Here is a 15636-nt window from a genome sequence, read left to right on the forward strand (position 1 = left end):
GAAGAGGTCATTGTCGATAGAGACAATAAAAAACACACACACAAAAAAATATATGCTGTCTGTTCTTTCAGACAAGTTGACACTTTTTATCTGGTGACAGCACATCTAACTGCCTTGAAATAAAGAGACCACATTTTCCACACTGATCACAGTAAACAGTTTTCTTGTTCTTCCATCTCTATCATGTGAAGCCAATCATTATAAACACTTACAGACTGAATACTTTTCTTAGCTGTGTGAAACTTAACCCTGATCACAATGCAGATGTAGGTGACCATGCCAAAGGAACTTTTGTCAGTTTGCATAACAGCAAAGATTAGAATTGGTACAATGATCTTACAAATAAAAGTTTAACATTCAGAGTCAAGAAATATCAATCAAGTACCAGGTTAATTGTATCAAGGGAAAATTCTATTGTGAAAACTAATATATTATGAGACACAATTGCTGATCTTCAATCACCTCTATAAGGCAAAATGAATGGTGCTGCCAACAGACAAATATAAAAATGAAAGTGACAGTAGCTACCTTCAGAACTAACACTTCCTTTCTTGTGGAGGAGGAGGAGGAGGAGGAGGAGGAGGAGATGTTGGGTAATATTAAAAAGGAAATGCATGTTTAAACCCCAGGATAATAGGAATGATTGCATTCACATCTACATCTACAGGCATACTCTACGAGCTACTGTAAGACGCACTGCTAGTCATTTTCTTTGTTTCTCAACTCACATATAGAAAGAGGGAAAAAGACTATGTGCCTTTGCATGAGCCCTAATTTTTGTGACCTTATCTATGTTGTCCTTACTTGAAATGTACATTGCCAATTGTAGAATCAGTCTGCAGTCAATTTCAAATACCGGTTCTCTAAATTTTCTCCATACTGTCCCTTGGAAAGATCATCATCTTGCCTCCAGGGATTCTCATTTGAGTTCATGGAACATCTCAGTAATACTAGCACGTTTAATTGAACTTACAGGTAAAACATCTAGTGGCCTGCCTCTGAATTACTTCAATGACTTCCTTTAATCTGACCTGGTAGGGATCCCAAAAACATGCGCAGTACTTATGAATGGGTCACACTAGTGTTCTATACATGGTTCCCTGTATAGATGAGCACTCCAAATAAACCAAAGTGAACAATTTGCCTTCCCTATTACCACCCTTACCTGCTCATTCCTATTCAAATCCCTTTGCATTGTTATGCCTAGATATTTAATCAATGTAACTGTGTCAAGCAACACATTACCAATGTGGTATTCAAACATTAGGGGACTGTTTTCCCTACTCATCTGCATCAACATAATTTTTTTCAACATTCAGAGTGAACTACTATTCTTTACATCAACTATAAATTTTGTTTACGTCATCTTGTACCCTCCTACCGTCACTCAACAATGACATCTTACGTACACAATAGTGTTACCAGCACACAGACACGGATTGGTGCTCACCTTGTCCATCAGATCATTTCTGTATACAGAGAAACCAACTTTAGTGAGTGCAAGGGAACAGCAATACGTTAATTGGTCATTTACTGGGTATGAAACTGTTTCACATATTTCACGTCCGTATCACTGAATTGTGGGTTAGGTACTAGTGTGGAAACAAAAATGTTTGTTTTTGGCACTACTTCACTGCCATCCACTGGTTTTGACAGATTTATCAATCAATGTTAACTGTTATTAAGAAATCAAGTTACAGGTGTAGAAAACAAACACCACAAGATTTGATAAAATGAAGTAGCTTTTATAGTCTCAAATGGTCTATATCTTCATGTATTAATATATCTAAAAACAAAGATGATGTGACTTACCGAACGAAAGCGCTGGCAGGTCGATAGACACACAAACAAACACAAACTCACACACAAAATTCAAGCTTTCGCAACAAACTGTTGCCTCATCAGGAAAGAGGGGAAGGAGAGGGAAAGACGAAAGGATGTGGGTTTTAAGGGAGAGGGTAAGGAGTCATTCCAATCCCGGGAGCGGAAAGACTTTAAATATGTCTGCTTGTGTCTGTGTATGTGTGGATGGATATGTGTGTGTGTGCGAGTGTATACCTGTCCTTTTTTCCCCCTAAGGTAAGTCTTTCCGCTCCCGGGATTGGAATGACTCCTTACCCTCTCCCTTAAAACCCACATCCTTTCATCTTTCCCTCTCCTTCCCCTCTTTCCTGATGAGGCAACAGTTTGTTGCGAAAGCTTGAATTTTGTGTGCGTGTTTGTGTTTGTTTGTGTGTCTATCGACCTGCCAGCGCTTTCGTTCGGTAAGTCACATCATCTTTGTTTTTAGATATATTTTTCCCACATGGAATGTTTCCCTCTATTATCTTCATGTATTAAGATTTATGAAGGATCACCATTACACAGTACAGTCAGAATTTCTTGCTTAGGTATTAAAAACATTCAGTCAGTATCACTGAGATGTGTCTGCATTGTTGGTCTATTTTTCAAGTCACTTTTCTTCATTATCTGCAGACAAATATTTCTTCCATGATTGAATGAAAACAGGATTTCCATAGCCATTTGTCATTTCTCTCAGTAATGACATTGATTTACACAATTTTGAATCCTGTACTGTGAATCAATGGTAGTAGTAAAACAAAAAGAAAATCTTGCCTGCTACAAATACACATACATCTATGAAGGTTTGTTTCATCAATAAATAAGTGTGAGCTTCTAACAATGGATTTTGGAATCTTATGTTTCTTAAATCATTACAAATTAAACTGAGATACTCTATAGTTTGTGCAGGATTTGTTATGTGGCATGTAGGAAGGATTTTTGTGCAAGAGTAAATGCTCTCGCTGGTTGTACTTGTGGTTTAGTTCTTGAAACACCATGCTCACAAAGGATGTGGGTTTTAAGGGAGAGGGTAAGGAGTCATTCCAATTGTTACTTCAAACAGTCTGTGTAAAGTGCACAGAATTTGTGAGATTGTGAGGTACTCGAAACATGTTCCCTCTGCAAATGTTCAAGCTACCTGCATTTAAAGTAAACACTGTTATCAGTACAAATGCGACAAAAAATCTGGTTTACAGCAATACAGTTACTAGTTGTATGGCAGTGCTAAACAAAAGTGGTACTGTTTAAGTGTTAAGAGCAACACTCATCAATTAAAACTGTATGCCACCAATCTTTATATGGGTTACTCCCAACATTTTTGTTATCTCTCCAGTTATTTCATGGGGCTATCAGTTCAACCAAGAGCCCAAGTGGTAATCAATAGAATGGTTTTCACTGACTTCTTGAAACCCCAAAAATAGTCAACAATATGTTCTTGATGGCAACAGTACCAACAAAAGTTTTCGGTAATAACCAGGAATTTGCTTTTCAGATCTGTCAACAGAGGATTCTTTAAGTCCTTTTTGATATGGTTGTTGCCACGCATTCTGTGTGATTAGCAAGAGGTTTACAGGATTTTGAAATATAATCTACTACAGCACATTGCAAAAGGCACACGCTTTGCAAACATGACAGATGTCCAAACGTGAGAAAAATCAATGCTTTATCGATTCTGAAAGGAAAAAGCCATTTAGGTGCCAGGTAAATTTACCTGAACATGTTTCATCTTACTTAACTTTTTAAAAAAAACTTTTTTTCATACCAATTCTGCAAGTAATAATTGTTCTCGCAACAAAATCTCTGTAATGTGTAGCATACAATTCTGCAGTACACTGTATATCTTTTAATAATTTTGTGGCTCACTGTATATGACAGAACAGTACTAAATACAAGTGTGTGTTAAAAAATAAATATTTTATCCTGCAATAAGGCAGACTCACAGTTTTTTATATACAAGTATTGTGTGCCTTAAATTTACCTGTTAATGTTAAGAAACATGCTAAATGTGGCTGAAGTTTAATTACATGTTTGTATCATTGCCGGTAACAAGAGGGAGCAACTCTTTCATGACGAATTTATAGGAATAAATAAGTACAATCAATAATTTAGTTTTTTATTGTAAAATAATCACATTCACAGTCGGATTAAAAATATAAAAAATGTGTGTCACAATGATAAAAATACATCCAAGTAAACTAAGATGTATGATAAATAAGAAATTAATTTCAAGATTCTGCTTTTTTTTATAAAATACTCACTTCTCAAACATCTGACAAAGTATCGTGCAGCCTGATTATGTGTCAGAACAGTTAAAATTCATTCCAGTAAACTAAAATATATAACAAATAAGAAGACATATGTCTTTCAGTAATCGCCAACACCTCACAGGAAAAATCTTTGTGAGACTATTACAGCTGTTTATGTGTGTGGGCCATGGTCAATAACAGTGATGTACATGACAAATAATTCTAAAAATCTATAGTCCCAACAAAAACTATTTACATACTCTTTACAACATACTCTTTGTAGGGTTGTAGCTCTGTTTTTAGCACATAGCTCCTCCTTCAGGACATTTTTATGACATTAATCATCACAACTATGTTGTGCCATAAACTGATTCAGAACTGAACTCTCTACTGGGATGTGAAGGTACTCAGAACCATCAGCTCCACGGCGTGATCTCAGCATGTGGTGGTCCAAAAAATCAGTGAGTTGCGAACGGAGAGCCAGGTCTGAGCTTACAAGAAGAGCATCACGGCAGGCCTGGTACAGATCTCGGAACAAAACACCTGAAAAGTTTTTTACAAGGTAAATATCTGAAACAGTTTTCATTACTTCTAATATTTGTTTCAGTTAATAAAATAATGAATATTACCCTGCAATGTCTATGGCTCTACTATCAAACAAGGGGGAAAAAATGTTGTACAATGGCTGTGGAAGGTAGACAATATTTCACCAATACCAGAAAGTTTTATTATACAAAAGTACATCAATTTAACTCCCGCATGCCAGTCACAAATGCTATGTAAAGTGGCTATTAAATATGGCAATTTCTTGTTTATTTTGTTAACATCTATACAAAAAGAGAGCTGGTGCATGTCTAAACTTTCAGAGAACACAATTTCAATATTATCTATTGACAGTAATAATTTTCATACTGTTTGATTTTTTTATGTATAAGGGGCATTCAAAAAGAAACGAGCTGGAGGCATAATCACAGAAACTGGTACCTCTATGTTAGAAGTATTGACCCTGGGTGTTGAGACACTTGTCCCACTGTGACACAAGGCGGTGAATGGCTGTCTCATAAAATTTCCGGGGCTGCGATGTCAACCAGTTCCACACGTACAGCTGGACATCGTCGTCCGAGGTGAATCGTTTGCCCCTCAGAGCCATTTTAAGGGGACCAAAAATGGCGTAATCACAGGGAGAGAGGTCTGGACTGTATGGAGGGTGGCCAAGAACCTCCCAATTGAATTTCTGCATGAGTGCCGTGATTAAGTTGGCCATATGAGGCTTTGCATTGTTGTGGAGCAGAATGACTACATGCATGAGATTGCCTGGTTATTTTGATTTGATTTGATCCCTTGGTGAAGGGTGGTCAAGGTTTGCGAGTAATGCTGGGCATTCACTGTTGTCCCATGCTGCAGGAAGTGAAAAAGTGAAACAGAAGGGGGTCATCTTGGTCAAAGAAGAACATCAGCATAACTTTCCTGCACTCGTGTGGATGGCCTTGCCTTCTTTTGGTGCTGGTGACCCTGGATGCTTCCACCAGAGACTTTGTCATTTGATTCTGGTTCAAAGTGATGACACAATGACTCATCTCCAGCCACCACTCATGCCAGGAATGCATTCCCTTCCCGAGCATAGCACTGCATGTGAGCAAGACAGTGGGCCATTTGACATGCTTCCTGGTGTGGTTGAAGACTGTGGGGCACCCACCGGGCACACACTTTGTGCATATGCAGTCGTTCCTTCATGATGGTGTGAACACTTCCGACACTCAATCTGACCATGTTGGCTATGGCTTTCACTGTCAGCGTTCCTGGGTAATGAGTACATCCACAGCTGGACAATGTCATCGGTAATGCAGTGTGGTGCTCCAGACTGTGCATCATCGGCTATCTACACCTGTCCTGCCCTGAAGCACTTGTCCCACGCCTTGACCATTGCAAAGGACATGCAGCGTTCACCATACACTTGTGACAGTCGTCGATGAATGTCTGTTCCTCCTACTCCTTCTGCTGTCAGAAAATGAACTACACCTCTTTCCTCTTCTTTTGACATCCCCATGTCACTGTTTGCAATGTGGCTGGCATGCTGCTGCTAGCTCTGTATAGTCACGTGATGTGCACGTGTCCCTCTAGCGACGGGTTGTGAACTTCCACGCTCTGGTCAGAACCACACCTCATTACACACACAATGATATTACTCACCTGTCACCAGTTTGCACATTCTAGACTCCTGGCTGCCTTCTTTTTGAACACCCCTTGTATTTATTGTCTGTATTTTATTTTAAGTTAAATTCTACTGACAGTATATTAATGTTCATTGGGATTACCAACAAGTGATGTTTAAAGGACCTATTAGAAATATGAGGAAACAGTTAAATGTTCACTATAAATCTAATTGGTCATACAGTTAACTGATATGGATCGTGTGTCTTCTTAATTAAACTTGGGGTTTATCACACCATTTCTTTCAGTTCTGCTGCAAGTCTACTGAAAGTGAAACCTGCTGGATAGTGCTCATATTTTTAGTGCTTAACGAAATGTTAGCGATTTTTCCATACATTATTCACTTAATAAATATTGCAATTTCTTCTGAATTAGTCAATATTGTGAATAACAAAACCTATGATGGAATATATGTAAAGGGATGGCAGACACACCTGAAAAATGGCCTACATGAAGTTACTGCGCCATATCAGATAATAGAGTGAAAGTAAGGAAAGTAAACAAGCCTTTATGTTTCATTGCCAGAGACATTGGAAATCACTCTTAGACTAAAGACTGCAGCATGCCGTTTTTGCACAAAATCTTGAACATAGCAATTCCAAGAAAGTCTTCCTTCTAGCTTCTGTCTTAAGAATGTAAAGTGGTCAACTTTTCTGACTCTTTGTCCACCTTTGGATAATAAAACCTCACTTTTATACTAGTTTCATGCCAGAAACTGTGTGAATAGCAGTTCGTTACAGTTAAGTGTTAACCTGTTCTCTGAAAGCTCCATGCTGATTTTACTCACTATCCTACAAGTTACCTTGTTCTTATTACTTTCCACACCTTTCACAAGAGATTATATATACCAAGTGAAAGTGCTGGCAGGTCGACAGACACACAAACGAACACAAACATACACACAAAATTCAAGCTTTCGCAACAAACTGTTGCCTCATCAGGAAAGAGGGAAGGAGAGGGAAAGACGAAAGGATGTGGGTTTTAAGGGAGAGGGTAAGGAGTCATTCCAATCCCGGGAGCGGAAAGACTTACCTTAGGGGGAAAAAAGGACGGGTATACACTCGCGCACACACACACATATCCATCCACACATATACAGACACAAGCAGACATATTTAAAGACAAAGAGTTTGGGCAGAGATGTCAGTCGAGGTGGAAGTGCAGAGGCAAAGATGTTGTTGAATGACAGGTGAGGTATGAGTGGCGGCAACTTGAAATTAGCGGAGATTGAGGCCTGGTGGATAACGGGAAGAGAGGATATATTGAAGAGCAAGTTCCCATCTCCGGAGTTCGGATAGGTTGGTGTTAGTGGGAAGTATCCAGATAATCCGGACGGTGTAACACTGTGCCAAGATGTGCTGGCCGTGCACCAAGGCATGTTTAGCCACAGGGTGATCCTCATTACCAACAAACACTGTCTGCCTGTGTCCATTCATGCGAATGGACAGTTTGTTGCTGGTCATTCCCACATAGAATGCATCACTCACCATGAGTCCATATGGTAAAGTTGTCATCAATGCATGTCAAATAAACCAGGGGCTGAAGGCTTATGAATACCAGGAAAACCCCCTCCAACCCATGAAAAAAAGTTGGCATACGAAGGAGCCATCCTGGTTCCAATGGCCATACCCTTGATCTGTCTGTACGTCTGCCCTCAAAGATGATGTCGTTGTTGGTAAGTATAAAGTTGATTAATATGAGCACGAAGAATGTCTAGGTTTGGAATCAGGTGGGCACTTACTGAGGAGGTCTTCAGCAGCAGACAAACCATGTACGTGGGGAATGTTGGTAGAGAGGGAGGTAGCATCAATGGTGACTAGCAAGGTGTTTGGTGGGAGTGGGACAGGCACGGATTTCAGAGGATCTAGGAAATGGTTGATGTTTCTAATACAGGAGGGAAGTCTTTGTACTAAACGTTGCAAGTGTTGATCAATGAAGGCAGATATACATTTGGTGGATACTTTCAAACTGGCTACTATAGGATGGCCAGGAATCCTAGGAAAAAGGTAAAAGGTGAGGGCCCGTGGTTTGGGCGGAGTAAGAAGTTCTATGGATGGAGGTTAGTCCTTGTGAGAGGGCTGAGGTTTTTAGGAGAGACTGCAGGTCAGTTTGAATCAAAGGGATGGCATCTCGATGGCAGACACTGTATGTAGGGTGTCAGACAGCTGCCTTAGACCTTCACTAACATACTCCTTTTGGTTGAATAATACAGTTGTAGATCCTTTGTCTGCTGGGAGGATAATGATGGAGTCATCAGTTTTTAGGGAATGCAGATCCTGGAGTTCTGCAGAGACAAGTTAGGGTCATGTTGTAGGGGACTGAGGAAGGATTGTGAAGCAATGCTGGATGTGAGGAATTCTTGGAAGGCTTGGAAGGGGGTGGTCTTGAGGTAGTGGTGGTGGATCAAGTTGGGATCGTGGTCTGAACTGTTCAAGACAGGGTTCAGCGTCAGATTTGCTGTTGGAAAGGTTTTGGGGTTGGGTTGCAAAATGATATTTCCAATGGATATTACCTGTGAAGGAAAGGAGGTCCTTCACCAAAGCAGCATGATCAAATGAAGGTTTAGGGCTGGAAGTCAGATCTGTTTCACCACATGCATCATTTGGATTCTTCACCACACACCAGTGTCCTTGGTTCTCACCAACCACCTGGCCTTAATTTACTTTAATTTCTTCTGTCTCAGTAATTCTTCACAGTAACTACTCCTTTATTCACTCCATTTTAGTTTTCTACATCTTTCATTTTCTGACCTGTCTATTTTTCGCCATCCCTCTCTCACCTCTGTTACACACAATACACCTAGCTTTTTGCTCCTTATTAACTTGCGAACGGTGTTTTAACAGTAATATCTGTATTGCATATTACACAGTCTTCCACCTTTAAGCTCCCAGGTTTTCAAATCTGTCCGGTGCAGTCCCCAACAATCAGTCTTTCATTCTCATCCTGTTTGGTGACCCGAGGTTCTGGGTGACTTTTCCAAACTCCAACCCTTTTCCTAAACCTCTCCAGCCTTTTCTTTCACCCTCATTCCTTCCTCTTCAACTCTTCTGCCAGAAGGAAAAGCCACTCGCTCTGAAAGTTTGCATAAATAAAACCTTTTTTTATATGTGTGTTCTCTTTCCACAGCTTGGTGGGTAAATGTTTTATCTATCCAAACTACTTGTAGGGCTGGACATGGTCCCCAAGGATAAATGCATACTGTGTTGATCTAATGTGCCTTCCACAATGATGAGGTCACCCAAGAAATGACATGAAAACATTCCCCAAACCACAACACTTCCTCCTTCCGCCTGGACCTTCCAACAACTGTTGCAGGGTGTTTGCTTTCTGTGGAGTGCGTACTGTAAGACCTTTGGTACACACACCATCAGATTATTTGACTTGTCGCTCTAACAAAGTAGGCAAGTGTCAGCAATATGTCTCGTGGTCTTATCGTGGCGTGTTTATCTTCTGCCGTTAGGTCAGACGATAGAAATGCCACTTGCACGCTTAGAGTAGCTGATTGACGGTGACCAACTTTAAACAGAACTTGATAAATTTTCACACACATTTATTAAAATAATAACCAGCATAAACATTACTTAACTTAGCTCTGGATGCTATTACAATTGACAATCTGAAGTTCCTTTGGTCTTGGTACGTTAATCTTATTCTCACATATCTCTGATACTTGACAAAGTGTCTATACATTTATCTACATGGCTATGTACAGGAATATGATAATCTTATTAGGCGCAGACTGAAACTTGACTATAGACTAATGCAGACTGATGCAGATAAATGCAGACTGACTAATCGGAGGTCTGTACACTCGTTATAATACCTCGCGCGTTGATGTGTCACTGCGCGAGTGTGATCCGCAAGGAGAAAAGGTTCTACGTTAGCAGCAATCTCATTGGCTGCGTTACATATTAATATGCAGATCGGCGGAAGCAGAATGTGGTCCGTCTTTATGGCAGCGCCATCTCGTAGAGCGGAGACAGACGAGCGCTGCGCCTGCGCTGTTGTGCTTAGTGGGGCGCGCTCTAGTGGGAAAGTTGTGTATGCGTTGACTACGCGGAACTATGTACACAACACTTTCAGATGTTTCTCACCATACAAACCAGCTGTCACCTATCTGATGGAGCACAAAATGTGATTCATCTGAAACTGCCAGCCACTCAGTGGATATCCAGTTGTGGTACTGGCACTCAAATTCCAGCTTTCGCTGCCAACAGTCGCATGTCTATTCGCCCGTACACGTACCTACAGCTGTCATTCACGCCTGTCACCTACAGCCCATGGCGTACCACAGCTGCCTTGGTGCCGATTTTGGATAGCATCATTCTGCCATGCGTGGTATACTTTACAGCCCTGTATCTCCGATATTTCCAAACTGGGGAAAAAACTTGATAGTGGATGCCCCACCTCAAGTGTTTGAGAAGGGACGTCAAAAATTTTTTAAAAATACGTTTTTCACAGATATGTTTATTTTGTATTTCTGAAGAGTTATACCTATAAAACATATATGTTCAAGGAAATGTAAGACATGTTATTCGATCCTAAATGCGCCAAAGTACAGTGCCACACCTCTTCACACAGCATTCTTCTATTGGACGTCACTGTATTTCACTCTGTGGAATTCAAACGTGTATATTTTGTAATGGAAGCCATCCAACCTACATTCAGGACAGTGGAAATTAGAAAGACCTCTGATGCCTCTCCTGCTCCCAGTCAGCCAATTTGACATCCTACCCCCCCTTTAAAAAAACTCACAATTAATACTGGGTAGGGTTATTTGTGACCGGGAGAATAAGAATGCTTCAGAAAATTTGCATTCTTTATTGCTGTTTAGCTAATAACTTCCTCTTTCGTGTGACATAAAATTAAATATGAGACATAAAAGCAGTAAAGACAAGAGATAAGGAAGACATTACACATTTCTGCACTCCTTATGTCCCAGCATTTTTTCCTCCCTACTCTTGCTACAGCTTTACACAGTGTTCTTGCCCTTCTGTGAAATAATATATTACCTCATCAAAGTTCGTCGAACATTTTGCTACATCAAAAATCAAAATGTTGTAGTCTAATATTGAACAAGCTGTAAATATGAGTAGTACCCAAGACTGGCATGGTTTCTCGATTTGGTTACATCTATTTTATCACTGTCTGCTAGATAAAAAAATAATAATAATAATAATAATAGGCCTTTCTAATATTGCAGCAACTGTAATACAAACCAAATAAGTGAGACTGTTTTGGCACAAATGTTCATTTTTATATACCTCATTCACACAAATAACACGACAGAACATAATTCATTAGATACCAACATCAAATGCCTATTAGGCCTACTACAAGTCAAAAGTTTTAGGTTAGAAAATAGTTTCATATTTCATTCATGCTCCAGTTTCTCAAATACGAGACCAAAAAGGAGTAGTACAAAATTTTTATATTAAGTTGGTATCATCATATTCTTCCATTTAATTTGTGTGATGCCCCTGTTTCTTCTCCTTCTCGTTCTAAGAATCTTGTCATAATTAATTCTGTAACTATTCCTGCCATTGCCGAAACTTATTCTTCAGTTAGCTTCACTAATCCTGCCAGAACCACTGGTTTAGATGCCTCGCGTTTATTTTCAGGTTAAGTATTGTTATGAGTACATACAAGGCATTTCCTGCAATATTCCGAGAATAGAATTAAGTGACTGCTAACTGGTGACTGTACAACTGATAATGTAGCGATATGGTAAAAATTTTGTGTCAGAATTTCATTTCCTTGGATATACCGAGAAGATAGTATGTATTCGATATGAAGATAATATCTGTTCTTTCGGACATGTCCGAAAAAACAGATACCATCGGTGTCCATGCAGCACTCTAGAATGAAATGATAACTAAAACAAGATCCTACGCTGTCGAAAATGTGTGCCCCAACGGGGACTCGAATCCGGGGTGATCTGCTTACATGGCAGACACTCTATCCATCTGAGCCACTGAGGGCACAGAGGCTAGTGCAATTGCAGGGATTTATCCCCTGCATGCTCCCTGTGAGACCCACATTCCCAACTTAATGTCCACACACTACATTCTTCGTGCCCCTGCCCATTACACTCATTACTCGCAGCAGACAATCTTACTGAGTCCCATAACAGTTCAGGCAATAAATGTGCATCCGCACAGAAGAAGGTGGTCAATGGCCAGTTAGCCTTATCTATATGAAGATGGTATCCATACAAGATCTATACTGTACAGCAGCTTGCACCACAGGACACACAACGATGTGTTGACTTCACTCTCCAGTTTCTCACAAAGATTGAAGTTGACGAGGGCTGGCCCTGGACCATCCTATGGACAGATGAAGCTCATTTTTCTCTGACAGGTGAGGTGAACACACAGAATTGCCAAGTTTGGGGATCTTCATCTCCAATCATGAAGATCCGCTGTATGGTGAATGCATCGCCTTATGGTGTGGCTTCACAGTTACGTTCGTCATTGGCCAATTCTTTTTTTTTTTAACAGGTTGGCACTCAAGGACCAAATATGTGCAGTGTGACTGGCCAGCATTATCACAATATCCTTCGATAGCATGTTATGCCCACCCTACAGAATAGAGACGCACTGAACTCTACAGTTTCACGCAAGATGGGGCCCCATCACACATCACTCATATAGTTCACCTGCATCTCCAAAACACATTTAGAAACAATCAAATTGGCCACTGAGATCACCTGATCTCATTCCCTGTCATTTATGGTTGTGGGGTTACCTGCAGGACAGGGTTTACAAGGGAAACATTCACATGTGTGCTGATCTGAAGCGCAGTATATCAAGAGAGGTAGCCAGCATACCTATGGACATGTTTTATTCTGCTGTGAAGAATGCAATCTTGTGCTTTCTGACTCTTCTGGACACTGATGGGCATCATATTAAGCCCTTTTTGTGGCAGTGATGGTACCAGTATGTAATGGTATGATGTACTAGATCAGCACATTAAAAGTGTTTCAATTGAATTGATTCTGCATTATTTTTTTCCGCATGTCCTTGACATTAATGTTACCAAGGTTGGTACTTGTATGGTAATTAGTTCCTGTGTTATAATGTTTTAAATAGGAAAAGTTTAATTATAACCCTCCAGTATTCACTTCAGTGAACATGTTCTAAAAATTGAGCACCTGTGAATGGAATAACATTAGGACTGAAGTAAGAGGCATAAAATTGTGAGTAGTAATTTAATACTGTCTTATATTAGCAATGTAAAGCGTGAGAACATCTAGACAAACAGATTTGTAAGAAAATCCAAACTGTTACAGTGACCACCGAAAAAACTTTGAAATAAAGAGAAACACATATGGTCTAAATAGGACTTTTATTACAGTTGCAAAAGATGCTATACTACTTGCATCACTGTGATTGCGGAAAAAAGGAATCCTAAGAGGAAAAAAAGACTATTTACATTAGGTGCATTGCTCCGAAGATAATTCTCTAAGACAACATGATGTTCAAATCAACATGACCATAGATATTTTAATTGCAAAACATGCAGAACCAAGTATGGTGATTTAAACTTCAATTTGTTAACTTGACGCCATTTTAATTTGTTATCTAACAGCATCCTCAACAAATTTTACACTGGGTTTCATTTAGCGTATGATCACCAACATCGAGTTCTGATGCCAGAGGGAATTTTTGACTGCTCGAATTTCGTAATATAAATTTCTGTAAGATTACAACAAAATTGTTACTGTAAAACAGTTGTGGACCACGTTTGGCTGTGTGGCTTGTTTCTTTAAAGGATGAGCCTGGACCCTTGATCACATGGCTTTTGTCATCAGCTAACATTACAGATTTTCATCTATCCTTCAATAATAGCGGAAGATCATTTAGGTAAATTAGTGACAAAAGTCACAGTTTGTATTTATTTCTGTCATACAGTTTGTCACACTTCCTGTTACAAAAGTAAAATTGTATCAATACAAGATGGATACCATTAAAGCTAAACACTTTAGTTTCCCACATAGAATATATTATCTTGACAATAAATAGCCTTAGCAAAGCACAGGATAATATACTGACAGCATTTTTTAAAGCTGTCATAGGACTTCAAATATGAGATCATATACAGTTTACTCTGTAGAGAACCCTAACCTGAGATGCAATTAATAAGTTATGCTGTCACTGTTCTACTGCAGGCCACTGTCTCTAAAATTTCAGATATTAGATGGTTGAAATGGGACAGTAATCACACATGACTGGTCTATTTTTATTTTGGTAGATGGTTTTCACTGTTGTGTAAGCCTGACAGTAAATATGCCTTGAGTTTTTGACTAATTACAAGATAACTTCAGGGTGCTCATCAAAGGCAACAGAACATTTTAACGCATTTCTAAAAACACAACTATAACCACAAGGATGGCCAATTTTGTTTTCACCTGCTTAGGGGTTAAATTTTTGAAAGGAATATTTGTCAGTGGAGTAAAAAGAGTCTGTTAAAGTAAATCTAACATACTTTTTATTTGGTGTTTATTATTTACTTCATTATTAACTAATTCTATCTGTTTAAAAAATCTGTTTCTGCAAAGTTGTGTGTATGAACTCTTGATCATTTTTTACAAGTTCTAAATTGATCAATTTACAAAGTTTTCAAGTATAACAGAATGTTCTAAGGGTTGCAATATTTGAAAAGTGAGGAAACAACAGTTAGGTCTATCAATAAAGTTTCAGTTTTTTACGAGTCAAGAACTGAAGTGTTCATTCTTTTTCAAAAATTTTAGTAATAAATTCCAGAACAATCATAACATAAACAAAATTATGAAAAGGAAAGTTGATACCATATAGCAGAAATGCTGAGTCGTAGATAGGCACAACAAAAAGGCTGTCATAAATAAGCTTTCAGCCAGTCTCTGGCAGCTGAAGCCATATTTGTGTCATCTATTTTTGACAAAGGCTTTGTTGGTGGGAGCTTATTTGTGACAGTCTTTTCGTTATGGCTATCTGTGACTCAACATCTCTGCTATATGTTGAGTAACAACTTTCCTTTTCATCATATTGTTACATTCCATCCTGGATTTTCGACTGTTTGACAACATTAACAAACTGTTTTGAGTTTTTAGGCTTACCTCGAAAATTACTGTTGTCTTTATTTTCAATATGGCGCTGGGCAATGAGCAGGAAGATACTGCGTGCATTTGTTGTGAGAGCTTTGAACACATTATTTAATGATGATAGTGCCAGGCTCCCAGAATTTTTCACCATCACAGAGCATTCAAATGATGTTTCCATGAAATATGGAAGGAAATTTGTTACATCCCACCATGTGAAGTTAAAGCTGCTCAACTTCGCTTGATCCCAGACTGCAA

The 15636-nt window shown here is 39.2% G+C and overlaps 1 protein-coding gene across 4 annotated transcripts in view; it reads right to left on the minus strand.

Moving 5' to 3' along the window:
* Window positions 1–3986: 3986 nt before the first annotated feature.
* The window catches only part of LOC124788284 (origin recognition complex subunit 2), a 107470-nt gene continuing 95820 nt past the window's right edge, over window positions 3987–15636 (minus strand). For 3 of the 4 annotated variants that reach the window (XM_047255513.1, XM_047255515.1, XM_047255514.1), the window contains 2 exons: window positions 15397–15630; window positions 3987–4631 (listed from right to left, as the gene is read on the minus strand). In XM_047255513.1, coding sequence (XP_047111469.1) covers window positions 4426–4631; window positions 15397–15630 — 440 coding nt within the window. In that variant the 3' untranslated portion in view covers window positions 3987–4425. The remainder of the gene's footprint in view (window positions 4632–15396; window positions 15631–15636) is intronic. The other variant, XM_047255516.1, reaches the window with a different exon arrangement.

This window comes from Schistocerca piceifrons, chromosome 3, assembly GCF_021461385.2.
Source record: "Schistocerca piceifrons isolate TAMUIC-IGC-003096 chromosome 3, iqSchPice1.1, whole genome shotgun sequence".
In the NCBI taxonomy this organism is placed as follows: domain Eukaryota; kingdom Metazoa; phylum Arthropoda; class Insecta; order Orthoptera; family Acrididae; genus Schistocerca; species Schistocerca piceifrons.